The sequence below is a fragment of the Pseudophryne corroboree genome, chromosome 3, assembly GCF_028390025.1.
Source record: "Pseudophryne corroboree isolate aPseCor3 chromosome 3, aPseCor3.hap2, whole genome shotgun sequence".
In the NCBI taxonomy this organism is placed as follows: domain Eukaryota; kingdom Metazoa; phylum Chordata; class Amphibia; order Anura; family Myobatrachidae; genus Pseudophryne; species Pseudophryne corroboree.
The window spans coordinates 697,269,361-697,284,435 of NC_086446.1; the positions used below are offsets into that span (position 1 = coordinate 697,269,361).

At 45.0% G+C, this 15,075-nt stretch overlaps 1 protein-coding gene across 1 annotated transcript in view; it reads left to right on the forward strand.

Annotated features, from left to right (window-relative positions):
- LOC135056627 (uncharacterized) overlaps positions 1–15,075 on the forward strand; it is a 97,520-nt gene that overhangs the window by 58,924 nt on the left and 23,521 nt on the right. The window contains exons 3-7 of the mRNA XM_063962033.1: positions 3,123–3,254; positions 3,355–3,478; positions 13,454–13,514; positions 14,385–14,431; positions 14,520–14,595. Coding sequence (XP_063818103.1) covers positions 3,123–3,254; positions 3,355–3,478; positions 13,454–13,514; positions 14,385–14,431; positions 14,520–14,595 — 440 coding nt within the window. The remainder of the gene's footprint in view (positions 1–3,122; positions 3,255–3,354; positions 3,479–13,453; positions 13,515–14,384; positions 14,432–14,519; positions 14,596–15,075) is intronic.

Sequence of the window (15,075 nt, forward strand, 5' to 3'; positions counted from 1 at the left end):
CCAAGAAGAACTTGGTACCCGGAACTGCAAGAGATGCTCACGGAGGACCCGTGGCCTCTACCTCTAAGAAAGGACCTGCTCCAGCAGGGACCTTGTCTGTTCCAAGACTTACCGCGGCTGCGTTTGACGGCATGGCGGTTGAACGCCGGATCCTGATGGAAAGAGGCATTCCAGATGAAGTCATCCCTACCCTGATCAAAGCCAGGAAGGATGTAACTGCGAAACATTATCACCGCATTTGGCGAAAATATGTTTCCTGGTGTGAGGCTAAGAAGGCCCCCACAGAGGAATTTCAACTGGGTCGTTTCCTGCATTTCCTGCAAGCAGGACTGTCTATGGGCCTAAAATTAGGATCCATTAAGGTTCAAATTTCGGCCCTGTCGATCTTCTTCCAGAAAGAACTGGCTTCATTGCCTGAAGTTCAGACGTTTGTCAAGGGGGTACTGCATATACAACCTCCTTTTGTGCCACCAGTGGCACCTTGGGATCTCAATGTAGTTTTAGGGTTCCTAAAATCACATTGGTTTGAACCACTCACCACTGTGGAATTAAAATATCTCACATGGAAGGTGGTCATGCTGTTAGCTCTGGCGTCAGCCAGGCGTGTCTCAGAAATGGCGGCTTTGTCATATAAAAGCCCTTACCTAATTTTTCATTCAGACAGGGCAGAATTGAGGACTCGTCCTCAATTTCTCCCTAAGGTGGTTTCAGCGTTTCACATGAACCAACCTATTGTGGTGCCTGCGGCTACTAGGGACTTGGAGGACTCCAAGTTGTTGGACGTAGTCAGGGCCCTGAAAATATGTTTCCAGGACAGCTGGAGTCAGAAAATCTGACTCGCTGTTTATCCTGTATGCACCCAACAAGCTGGGTGCTCCTGCTTCTAAGCAGACGATTGCTCGTTGGATTTGTAGTACAATTCAGCTTGCACATTCTGTGGCAGGACTGCCACAGCCAAAATCTGTTAAAGCCCATTCCACAAGAAAGGTGGGCTCATCTTGGGCGGCTGCCCGAGGGGTCTCGGCCTTACAACTTTGCCGAGCAGCTACTTGGTCAGGGGCAAACATGTTTGCAAAATTTTACAAATTCGATACCCTGGCTGAGGAGGACCTGAAGTTCTCTCATTCGGTGCTGCAGAGTCATCCGCACTCTCCCGCCCGTTTGGGAGCTTTGGTATAATCCCCATGGTCCTTACGGAAGTCCCAGCATCCACTAGGACGTCAGAGAAAATAAGAATTTACTTACCGATAATTCTATTTCTCATAGTCCGTAGTGGATGCTGGGCGCCCATCCCAAGTGCGGATTGTCTGCAATACTTGTATATAGTTATTGTTACAAAAATCGGGTTGTTTATTGTTGTGAGCCATCTTTTCAGAGGCTCCTACGTTTATCATACTGTTAACTGGGTTCAGATCACAGGTTGTACAGTGTGATTGGTGTGGCTGGTATGAGTCTTACCCGGGATTCAAAATCCTTCCTTATTATGTACGCTCGTCCGGGCACAGTATCCTAACTGAGGCTTGGAGGAGGGTCATAGGGGGAGGAGCCAGTGCACACCAGCTAGTCTAAAGCTTTTACTTTTTGTGCCCAGTCTCCTGCGGAGCCGCTATTCCCCATGGTCCTTACGGAAGTCCCAGCATCCACTACGGACTATGAGAAATAGAATTATCGGTAAGTAAATTCTTATTTTTAGTAAACCTTTAAATGTACTTACAATACCCTGATGTGGGCTATAGACTTGTTTTAAAATTACAAAGTTTGTCCCAGAACTGCGCTTACAGGTTACAATGACAGCCCGTGTTCCCACAAATAAGCCTTCACCACGACTTTACCTATACACCATGAAAATACCAAAGTGAGAACTCGTGGCGCTACCGTAACCACAAACACATTCAGAAAAGGATGGTCTAATATTCACAGAGACCAAGATGAAATCCACTTACATAGATTTGAAACTGGATTCTAGAACAATAAAAGAAATAAACATAATAGTGTAATAAGGAATGATAAAAATCAAAAGCGTGCTTTTATTGGTTCCACTCCCATAGATGAGGTTAATCTGTGCATATCAACCTCATAAGAGGTATATCCAGGAATCACCCACAAGGTACTGAAGACTTAAAAAGATGAATATAGTGCAATACAGCCTTAAAAGGAACAGAATTTAATAAAAAATATGCACTCACAATTTAAAAAACATAAAAGGCATATATCACCAATCAGATGGTGTGTCAATTGGTATCCTGCCGCTATGTCGACCCGAAATCCCTCTGCATCCAAAAGAAAATCCCAATTGTCAGAGACGTTTGGTGTGGAGCCGATTAACCGAGTATTAAGAGCGCAAGAATTCCAAATAGAAAATTGCTTAAACGCGTTTTCGGTCCTAAGACCTTCCTCAGAAGCATGCTTTCTGTTCCTTTTAAGGCTGTATTGCACTATATTCATCTTTTTAAGTCTTCAGTACCTTGTGGGCGATTCCTGGATATTCCTCTCATGACGATGTTGCGTATAGATTAATCTCAACCATTACCCTGCTGGTGACGCCTGGATATACTCTTATGAGGTTGATATGCACAGATTAACCTCATCTATGTGAGTGGAACCAATAAAAGCACGCTTTTGATTTTTATCATTCCTTATTACACTATTGTGTTTATTTCTTTTATTGTTCTAGAATCCAGTTTCAAATCTATGTAAGTGGATTTCATCTTGGTCTCTGTGAATATTAGACCATCCTTTTCTGAATGTGTTTGTGGTTACGGTAGCGCCACGAGTTCTCACTTTGGCTATAGACTTGTGTTCTTAATACTATAATTGTAGGGGCTCAATCAAATTAACTCGCCCCCGCTCACGATGGGGGTGAATTGGTGCTGCATCAACATGTGATCACCAGCAATGGAACTCACGGCCCTATTTCGACACAGATTCGCAGATTTTCGTATGCAGCTCTAAGTGGTTGTGAATAAAAATCCATGAATTCAGCGGTACTGTAAGTGCGGCACATATTCACACATGCGAGTAGGTCACGGCCTATCGGATTGAGCCCTCGGTATCCTCTATCTTTGTCATTTTAAAATATTTGTAAAACAGTGACCTGCTAATAAGATTCATCTTCCTTCCAGGCCACAAACCAGCGGGTAACACAGAACCAAAAGTTTACCCCTAAAGATTTAGTGACCGCAATTCGCACGCAGAATGAAGAGCTTGGATTAATTATAGACCTGACGAACACTGAACGCTACTACACCACTAAGGTAAAGACAAGTGACTGAAACGCCGTGGATGATGACAGTTAATTTACTGGCACCATTTTTTATTGTTTTTTTTTTTTTATTTTATTTTTTTTGTGTTAAGGATCTACCTAAAACTATCCTGTATGTGAAGCTGCACACTGCGGGGCTCAAAATACCTGATGATGCCACAATTCACCAGTTCAAGAGGGTTGTGAGACGTTTTCTGGCTGCCAATGGCGATAATGGTAAAGATACCTATACATGTGCTAATATTGTAGCTGCTACTATGGAAATCTTTTTGGAAATCCAACTGCTTGGGAATATTAAAGAGCCCTACACACTGGTCGATAACAGTGAAAGATATGAACGATCTCGTTCATATCTTTCAGTGTGTAGGCACCAGCGATGAACGATGCGTGGCCCCGCGCTCGTTCATCGCTGGTGCTGGCTCGTTTAAATATGCAGGCCAATATGGACAATAACGTCCATATCCGCATGCATTGCTATGGAGCCGGTGACAGGGGGAGTGAAGAAACTTCACTCTCCCCATCACCACCCAACTACCCCCTTCCCCCTCCTCCCCACCGCCAGGTCACCTGTCTGCTGTATCAGTGGTTGGGCAGCTCGGCAGCGGGTCGCCGAGTCTGTAGGGCACTTTACTCGTGTCTCAAAGTCTTGTTCGTCTCTTGTAACATTTTGATGCAGGTTTCACATTCCTTAAAAAAAAAAAAAAAAACCATACTTCTCTTCTGTCTCCATGGCTTTGTGATTAGTGGATATTATATTTAGTAGCTATACATATCCCATTTTTAGCTGCAGCTCAACATCAGTTTGTTTGGGAGGGTTTTGTTGGGGGGGGGGGGGGGGGCTCACGGATTGCTGTGAGTTTCTGAGGAGGTTTGTGAGACCATCAGTAATCAGTGCAGAATGTTTGATGTGGGGGGGCTAGACTGCACACCCAATTCCAAGCATAATGAGAGGTACTGACATGCTGAGACTTGTAGTTCTACACAGAAGGAAAATTGCAGGCACGCACCCTTGGCACCAAGCACTGCTAATAACCATACAGGGGTGTATTCAATACCTGTCGGAAACTGCCATCTTGTCGGAAAGACTGCAGTTTCCGACAGGTTTAGGTCATAAGGGGTTCCAACCTGTTCAATGTGGCCTCGTTTTTTCCGACAAGTCTGGAAATCCGACTTGTCAGAAAGCTGTCTGAATGTACGTGGATCGGCGGAATAGCCACCGATCCGCGTGTTTCTGTCGGAAAGGGGAACAAATTCGACAGGTTTTGATCCCGTTTCCGACAATGTCAATCCGACTTTGTAAAAAGTCGGATTAACATTGCCGCCGCCTCCTCCATCCACCCTGCCGAGCTGATGATCTCGCGCTCCGGGGTGAGGGGAGCGGTGCCGGGGAGCAGCAGCTGCAGCGGCCAAATACGATGGTCGGATTTGGCCACTCTTTGAATAGGGGTTGTCTGATCCATTCCGACAAATGCATGTCGGAATGGATCAGACTCTTATTGACTATACCCCATAGACCGTATATGGGTCCACCCACCACGTTCAGAGGTGACCTCATCATCAGGTGGGTCCCTAATGCTAAGAGACAAGTCCAGGGCACAGTGCCCAAACACCCCCACACACACACCCCTTCCACAAGTAAGCACAGGCCAAATGCCCCAAGCCGCCACAATAGTGAGAGGTTAAAGCGTGTTAGTAAGAAGCATAAGCGATATGTTAAAAGGGTTAGATGGGTGAGAGGTATTGTTAATAGGTGTTACATATATAGTAAAATAATAAGGTGCTGAATTAAATATTACAATGTGATGCCCCACGGCAGCCAGGCCACATCAACCCTGGGGGGTCCCATGCCCGAAACTCATCCCTAAAACTGACACATTGTATACATTTATTCAGGACTTGACATCATAGTGCCTTTCCCATTATGCAGTCTGCAAGTGCAAGAAACACTAATGTTTAATGTGCATTATGTAACCTGGAAATGTTGTTTTGCCTATGATTGTGATTTGGGGATCCTACAGAGTTCTTGCAATGTCAGTACATCATGCCGTGGGGAAAGGGGTAAAGTAGTTGTAAGTAGAGACCACGTCAAGGGCTGTGGTACTGACGGGCTGAGTTTATCATAAATCATAGAAAGATTAAGAGGCCTATTTATCACCATACGCATCATGCGGATGTGAGGTGATAATATCGCCACTAGAATCACCAATAATCACACTGTGATAATTGATTACATCACAGGGATGTATAAATTATCGCATGCAGGGACAGAGCTTGCGCGCAAGCTCTATCCCTGCGGTGACACTCCGCAGCATAATTGGGTTATTTTTAGGGAATATACCCCGGTGTCCTGCTGCGCATGCGCCGCTATCGCAGCCGCCAGATCAACACCCCCACACGCCACGGACCTGCCCCTGCAGGTGAATACACTTACCACTCCAGGGAGCCGCTCCACACGGCTCCAGCCGGGCGCCAGACCCCGTGGGAGAGGTGAATATATTAAACTCTCAAGTTTAAATAAATATGGCCATGATGGCTGCTACTTGATGCCACCTAGCTGAAATTTTTTTCCGGGGAGAACACTGTATATAATATGTGTGGGTGTGTGTATGTATGTATATGTGTGTGTGTGTGTATATGTATGTATATATGTATGTATCCATCCATCCATCCATCTGTATGTAGAATATATATATATATATATATATATATATATATATACATACGTACATACGTGTGTGTGTGTGTATGTATATGTATATATATATATATATAAAAAATGTGTGTATGCAAATACTGTCCAGAGATGGCACCCCGTACACAATGAAACAAAAACCAAATAGGTTAAGCAACATTTCAGCGCTTTTGGCAAGCATAAAGAACAAGTGACAACTTACCAGAATATAGAGACAGACATACCCGCCACCATTGCAAGAGTCAATTCCTGTTTCCGGTCACTATCACGTTCGACCACAGGAGAGGACGTCCCCCACATATATATATAACTAAAGAACAAATGTAGTTCAGTGTTAAAACAGACACAGTAGCGAATAATTTTAAAGTGTAACATTAAATTGCATACACTGTAACAAGACTAAGATCTCAGCAGAGTTTCATATGGCTCAGTGTTACAATTTTTTTTAGAAAAACTAGCGCATATAGATGAAAAAAAAAATCCAGATAGCGCATAGAAACTCCACACAGGATGAAAATATTTAAGTAGCTGAACACAGGTAATTGGAATTTAGATGGATGTAGAATAAATTCACTAAGCTAATCCACTACAGGAAAGGCTGCAAATATGTTTAAATATGAAGACATTCTGGATAATTTTTCATAACATTTTTTTTAATAAAAAACCACTTAACCCTAATGTCTCATTTCTCTGACGTCCTAGTGGATGCTGGGAACTCCGTAAGGACCATGGGGAATAGACGGGTTCCGCAGGAGACTGGGCACTCTAAAAGAAAGATTAGGTACTATCTGGTGTGCACTGGCTCCTCCCACTATGACCCTCCTCCAGACCTCAGTTAGATTTCTGTGCCCGGCCGAGCTGGATGCACACTAGGGGCTCTCCTGAGCTCCTAGAAAGAAAGTTTATTTTAGGTTTTTTATTTTACAGTGAGATCTGCTGGCAACAGACTCACTGCAGCGAGGGACTAAGGGGAGAAGAAGCGAACCTACCTGCTTGCAGCTAGCTTGGGCTTCTTAGGCTACTGGACACCATTAGCTCCAGAGGGATCGACCGCAGGACCCGTCCTTGGTGTTCGTTCCCGGAGCCGCGCCGCCGTCCCCCTTACAGAGCCAGAAGCAAGAAGAGGTCCGGAAAATCGGCGGCAGAAGACTTCGGTCTTCACCAAGGTAGCGCACAGCACTGCAGCTGTGCGCCATTGCTCCTCATGCACACTTCACACTCCGGTCACTGAGGGTGCAGGGCGCTGGGGGGGGCGCCCTGAGGGCAATATATGACACCTTGGCTGGCAAATCTACATCATATATAGTCCTAGAGGCTATATAGATGTAAAATTACCCCTGCCAGTATTCCAGAAAAAGCGGGAGAAAGTCAGTTGAAAAAGGGGCGGGGCTTCTCCCTCAGCACACTGGCGCCATTTTCTCTTCACAGTGCAGCTGGAAGACAGCTCCTCCGGCTCTCCCCTGTAGTTTTCAGGCTCAAAGGGTTAAAAAGAGAGGGGGGGCACAAAATTTAGGCGCAATATTGTATATACAAGCAGCTATTGGGAAAAATTCACTCAATATAGTGTTAATCCCAAAATTATATAGCGCTCTGGTGTGTGCTGGCATACTCTCTCTCTGTCTCCCCAAAGGGCTGTGTGGGGTCCTGTCCTCAGTCAGAGCATTCCCTGTGTGTGTGTGCGGTGTGTCGGTAGGGCTGTGTCGACACGTTTGATGAGGAGGCTTATGTGATGGCAGAGCAGATGCCGATAAATGTGATGTCGCCCCCTGTGGGGCCGACACCAGAGTGGATGGATAGGTGGAAGGTATAAACCGACAGTGTCAACTCCTTACATAAAAGGCTGGAAGACGTAACAGCTATGGGACAGCCGGCTTCTCAGCCCGCGCCTGCCCAGGCGTCTCAAAGGCCATCAGGGGCTCAAAAACGCCCGCTCCCTCAGATGGCAGACACAGATGTCGACACGGAGTCTGACTCCAGTGTCGGCGAGGTTGAGACATATACACAATCCACTAGGAACATCCGTTACATGATCCCGGCAATAAAAAATGTGTTACACATTTCTGACATTAACCCAAGTACCACTAAAAAAGGGTTTTATGTTTGGGGGAGAAAAAGCAGGCAGTGTTTTGTTCCCCCATCAAATGAGTGAATGAAGTGTGAAAAAGCGTGGGTTCCCCCGATAAGAAACTGGTAGTTTCTAAAAAGTTACTGATGGCGTACCCTTTCCCGCCAGAGGATAAGTTACGCTGGGAGATATCCCCTAGGGTGGATAAGGCGCTCACACGTTTGTCAAAAAAGGTGGCACTGCTGTCTTAGGATACGGCCACTTTGAAGGTACCTGCTGATAAAAAGCAGGAGGCTATCCTGAAGTCTGTATTTACACACTCAGGTACTAGACTGAGACCTGCAGATAGTGCTGCTGCAGCGTGGTCTGTAACCCTGTCAAACAGGGATACTATTTTGCCAACATAAGACGTCGTCTTATATATGAGGGATGCACAGAGGGATATTTTGCCGGCTGGCATCCAGAATTAATGCAATGTCCATTCTGTCAGGAGGGTATTAGAGACCCGACACTGGACAGGTGATGCTGAATTTAAAAGGCACATAGAGCCTTATAAGGGTGAGGAATTGTTTGGGGATGGTCTCTGGGACCTCGTATCCACAGCAACAGCTGGGAAGAAAAAATTTTACCTCAGGTTTCCTCACAGCCTAAGAAAGCACTGTATTATCAGGTACAGTCCCTTCGGCTTCAGAAAAGCAAGCGGGTCAAAGGCGCTTCCTTTCTGCACAGAGACGAGGGAAGAGGGAAAAAGCTGCACCAGTCAGCCAGTTCCCAGAATCAAAATTCTTCCCCCGCTTCCTCTGAGTCCACTGCATGACGCGGGGGCTCCACAGGCGTAGCCAGGTACGGTGGGGGGCCGCCTCAAAAATTTCAGCGATCAGTGGGATCGCTCACAGGTTGATCCCTGGATCCTTCAAGTAGTATCTCAGGGGTACAAGTTGGCATTCGAGGCGTCCCCCCCCCCCCCCCCCCCCCCCGCCGTTTCCTCAAATCTGCCTTGCCAACAACTCCCTCAGGCAGGGAGGCTGTGCTAGAGGGAATTCACAAGCTGTATTCCCAGCAGGTGATAGTCAAGGTGCCCCTACTTCAACAAGGACGGGGTTACTATTCCACACTGTTTGTGGTACCGAAACCGGACGGTTCGGTGAGACCCATTTTAAATTTGAAATCCTTGAACACATACATAAAAAAATTCAAGTTCAAGATGGAATCGCTCAGGGCGGTTATTGCAAGCCTGGAGGAGGGGGATTACATGGTATCCCTGGACATCAAGGATGCTTGCCTACATGTCCCCATTTACCATCCTCACCATGAGTACTATAGATTTGTGGTACAGGATTGCCATTACCAATTCCAAACACTGCCGTTTGGACTGTCCACGGCACCGAGGGTCTTTACCAAGGTAATGGCAGAAATGATGATACTCCTTCGAAAAAAGGGAGTTTTAATTATCCCGTACTTGGACGATCTCCTTATAAAGGCGAGGTCCAAGGAGCAGTTGTTGGTCGGAGTAGCACTATCTCGGGAAGTGCAACAACAGCACGGATGGATTCTATACATTCCAAAGTCACAGCTGGTTCCTACCACACGCCTACTGTTCCTGGGGATGGTTCTGGACACAGAACAGAAAAAAGTATTTCTCCCGCAGGAGAAAGCCAAGGAGCTGTCATCTCTAGTCAGAGACCTCCTGAAACCAAAACAGGTATCGGTGCATCACTGCACACGAGTCCTGGGAAAAATGGTAGCTTCTTACGAAGCAAAATTCCATTCGGCAGGTTCCATGCAAGAACCTTTCAGTGGGACCTCTTGGACAAGAGGTCGGGATCGCATCTTCAGATGCATCGGCTGATAACCCTGTCTCCAAGGACCAGGGTATCTCTACTGTGGTGGCTGCAGAGTGCTCATCTTCAAGAGGGCCGCAGATTCGGCATACAGGACTGGGTCCTGGTAACCACGGATGCCAGCCTTCGAGGCTGGGGGGCAGTCACACAGGGAAGAAATTTCCAAGGACTTTGGTCAAGTCAGGAGTCGTCCCTACACATAAATATTCTGGAACTGAGGGCCATTTACAATGCCCTAAGTCTGGCAAGGCCTCTGCTTCAAAACCAGCCGGTACTGATCCAATCAGACAACATCACGGCAGTCGCCCATGTAAACCGACAGGGCGGCACAAGAAGCAAGATGGCGATGGCAGAAGCCACAAGGATTCTCCGATGGGCGGAAAATCACGTCTTAGCACTGTCAGCAGTGTTCATTCCGGGAGTGGACAACTGGGAAGCAGACTTCCTCAGCAGACACGACCTACACCCGGGAGAGTGGGGACTTCATCCAGAAGTCTTCCAACTGTTGGTAAACCGTTGGGAAAGGCCACAGGTGGACATGATGGCGTCCCGCCTAAACAAAAAACTAGATATTGCGCCAGGTCAAGGGACCCTCAGGCAATAGCTGTGGACGCTCTAGTGACACCGTGGGTGTACCAGTCGGTTTATGTATTCCCTCCTCTGCCTCTCATACCAAAGGTACTGAGAATAATAAGAAAACGAGGAGTAAGAACGATACTCGTGGTTCCGGATGGGCCAAGAAGAGCTTGGTACCCAGAACTTCAAGAAATTATATCAGAGGACCCATGGCCTCTACCGCTCAGACAGGATCTGCTACAGCAGGGGCCCTGTCTGTTCCAAGACTTACCGTGGCTGCGTTTGACGGCATGGCGGTTGAATTCCGGATCCTAAAGGAAAAGGGCATTCCGGAAGAAGTCATTCCTACGCTGATAAAAGCCAGGAACGAAGTAACCGCAAACCATTATCACCGTATTTGGCGAAAATATGTTGCGTGGTGTGAGGCCAGGAAGGCCCCAACAGAGGAATTTCAGATGGGTCGTTTTCTGCACTTCCTACAGTCAGGGGTGACTTTGGGCCTAAAATTGGGTTCCATTAAGGTCCAGATTTCGGCTCTGTCGATTTTCTTCCAGAAAGAACTGGCTTCACTGCCTGGAGTTCAGACATTTGTAAAGGGAGTGCTACATATTCATCCCCCTTTTGTGCCTCCTGTGGCACCTTGGGATCTCAACGTGGTGTTGAGTTTCTTAAAATCACATAGGTTTGAGCCACTTAAAACTGTGGATTTGAAATATCTCACGTGGAAAGTGGTCATGTTATTGGCCTTGGCTTCGGCCAGGCGTGTGTCAGAATTGGCGGCTTTGTCATGTAAAAGCCCTTATCTGATTTTCCATATGGATAGGGCAGAATTGAGGACTCGTCCCCAGTTTCTCCCTAAGGTGGTATCAGCTTTTCACTTGAACCAACCTATTGTAGTGCCTGCGGCTACTAGGGACTTGGAAGATTCCAAGTTACTGGACGTAGTCAGGGCCTTAAAAATTTATATTTCCAGGACGGCTGGAGTCAGGAAAACTGACTCGCTTTTTATCCTGTAGGCACCCAACAAAATAGGTGCTCCTGCTTCTAAGCAGACTATTGCTCGCTGAATTTGTAGCACAATTCAGCTGGAGCATTCTGCGGCTGGATTGCCGCATCCTAAATCAGTAAAAGCCCATTCCACGAGGAAAGTGGGCTCATCTTGGGCAGCTGCCCGAGGGGTCTCGGCTTTACAATTTTGCCGAGCTGCAACTTGGTCAGGGGCAAACACGTTTGCTAAATTCTACAAAATTGATACCCTGGCTGAGGAGGACCTTGAGTTCTCTCATTCGGTGCTGCAGAGTCATCCGCACTCTCCCGCCCGTTTGGGAGCTTTGGTATAATCCCCATGGTCCTTACGGAGTTCCCAGCATCCACTAGGACGTCAGAGAAAATAAGATTTTACTCACCGGTAAATCTATTTCTCGTAGTCCGTAGTGGATGCTGGGCGCCCATCCCAAGTGCGGATTGTCTGCAATACTTGTATGTAGTTATTGCCTAACTAAGGGTTACTGTTGAGCCATCTGTTGAGAGGCTCAGTTATATTTCAAACTGTTAACTGGGTGTAGTATCACGAGTTATACGGTGTGATTGGTGTGGCTGGTATGAGTCTTACCCGGGATTCAAAATCCTTCCTTACTGTGTCAGCTCTTCCGGGCACAGTATCCTAACTGAGGTCTGGAGGAGGGTCATAGTGGGAGGAGCCAGTGCACACCAGATAGTACCTAATCTTTCTTTTAGAGTGCCCAGTCTCCTGCGGAACCCGTCTATTCCCCATGGTCCTTACGGAGTTCCCAGCATCCACTACGGACTACGAGAAATAGATTTACCGGTGAGTAAAATCTTATTTTAACCCATGTGGGGCCAATGTATCTAGACGCTCAATCCAACGAGACTCCAATTGTAGTAATAATTTGGATCTATTTTCTCCACGTGCAAGTGGAGGCACATGATATATTATACGATACCTAAGTGAAGATAGATTGTTTTGGTTGAGCAAAGTGTCTAGCTACAGGTTGATCACTAGATCCAGAAGCTAGAGCCAACTGAATCGCATAACGGTGTTGTGCCATTCTGGTCTTAAATTGGCAATCCGTTTTCCAATGTACATTTTGGCGCAAGAGCAGATGATAGAATAAACAACACAAGTGGTGGTACAGGTCAGGAAATTACATTATATTTAATTCCTGAAAATGGATGGAAAATTATGTTCCAGTTTCTAAATAGCTACAGGTGGTACAATTAGGGCATTTAAAACACCACTTTCTCTTAGTACCCAAATGTTTGTTTTTAACCTTACCCATGCCAGTGATGTCATTACGCACTAAATAATCTTTAAGGTTTTGCTACGTTGATAGCATGCCATAAAATAAGAATTATGCAGCAGGGTCAAATCTTTGTCCATGCTAACAATCGGCCACAATTTCTTGGCTTCACTATTGGTACGACTGCTCGTGGTTAAACCTGTTTACCCAGATATGTTTGTATTGGTTTTGTTCTTTTTTTCTGTAAACATTTAATTGTTGCTGGGGAATGGCTAAAGCTTCTTTTTTTTTAGTTTCTCCAACACCTCCACTGAATAACCTCTAGCCAAAAACTTAAAATACGTCTTGTCAATCTCAACAATGCCATCCTCCCTATAACTATTCAATCTGAGAGCCCTCAGAAATTGTGAGTATGGGAGGGCATCCTTAAGGGGTTTAGAATGTGTACTTGTTGCTAATAAAAAGTTATTCCGATCCGTACTTCTTCCCTGTAATGCGGCGCGTTGAGACCGCAGCGCTAACAATAGTGATTGGCTGCTGTGCGAGTCTCCGGGAGAGCCACTGCCAATGGGAGGACAGCAGCTTAGCTGCTTCCAGGAGGAGAAGCATTACCCGCCCCTCCCCCACTCTCGGTACCTCCGGGCCCCAGGAGTGCCGACATTATCTATCTATCTATCTATCTATCTATCTATCTATCTATACATGTGCTTTTGTAAAAATTGAGTAATCAAACATGAAAATATCTTTTCACTGCAGATAAACTGATTGGCGTCCATTGTACAACTGGGATTAACAGGACAGGATATCTTATATGCAGGTAAATAATTATTAATTTTAGTATATATATATATATATATATAACTGGTAAATTGGAATGAAGGATAAAGCGACCAATGGTGTAAAACAATAAGGTACTATGCCCAATTGGTAAAAAATAAATATACTATTTATTAAACAATTATGCACAGTTAAAAAATGGGGCAATAAATAGAAACACAAATGATCTAAAGTACTTAAAATCGAAATTAAAATGCTATTAAAAGATAATTCCTTATCTGGGTATGTGGTCAGTATAGGTGTACCAACGCGTTTCGTCACTTAGACTTCATCATGATGAAGTCTAAGTGACGAAACGCGTTGGTACACCTATACTGACCACATACCCAGATAAGGAATTATCTTTTAATAGCATTTGTGTTTGTATTTCTTGTCCCATTTTTTAACTGTGCATAATTGTTTAATAAATAGTATATTTATTTTTTACCAATTGGGCATAGTACCTTATTGTTTTACACCATTGGTCGCTTTATCCTTCATTCCAATTTACCAGTAATTTTATTTCAGAGAAAGTACCATCTCTGTTTTTATTTTGAGGGAGTCAGCTGACGCCCCTTATCTTGGGGAGTGTTGTCATGTATTTTATATTATAACCTATACAGCATTTCTGTTACGTTGTCCCTTTTACTCGTGGCGCAATATTATTCCCTGTTTTGCTATACAGTATATATATATATATATATATATATATATATATATATATATATATATACTAGCGGCAGTATACTGAACTGTGATTTGAAATTGAGATATGTTGGTCTCAGTAGTTTTTTCAGCTATTTTTCAGCTATTTATTTATTATCCACCATTGGAATACAAAAAATACTTTGTTTTTGTTTTTTCTGTTTAGATTCCTAATTGACGTTGAAGGATGGAACCCCCTGCAGGCAATAACTGGTACTTGTGATAAAACAATATATATTTTTTCAGTAATTGTAAAAAAAAAAAAAAGGATGACCGTAAAATAACATGTATTTTGTTTAAGCTTTTGCACAGGCTCGAGGCCACGCAATAGAGGGAGCAGTATACTCTGAAGATCTCATAAAAGGGCCCCAACGAAGGTACTGACATTGATTATGTGTGTTACAGCAGATATGAAGGTTAAGAAAGTCTGAACCGACACGTTGCCAGTAGGAAGGGAGATGAGTGGTGTTGTCAGTGATTGCCCAGTGGGTTGTTAGCCATGTTATAACAGATCCAGCATTAATGACTCTGTAGTTGGACTCTACTTTGTATGAATTTGTCCGCCCAGCTGAGACATCATACATGCCAGTATATCTGCATTGACTGCTGCAGGGCCGAAGCAGTATGACTGAAAACGACGTAATTCAAAGACCTATCAGGTGTACATACCTGCTGATCCGCTTGCGATAGATCGTTTGTCTATATGATGAGCGATATATCAACCAGTGCTTAGTCCTCTCTATTGACAAACTTTTAAGGTGATCCAGTCTGGAGTGGTATATTGCTGCCACAGTTTAAACTGGTGCCCTCTGTTATAAACTATGTTAGACTCCCTGCAGTAAGCTTAGTCGTAATAA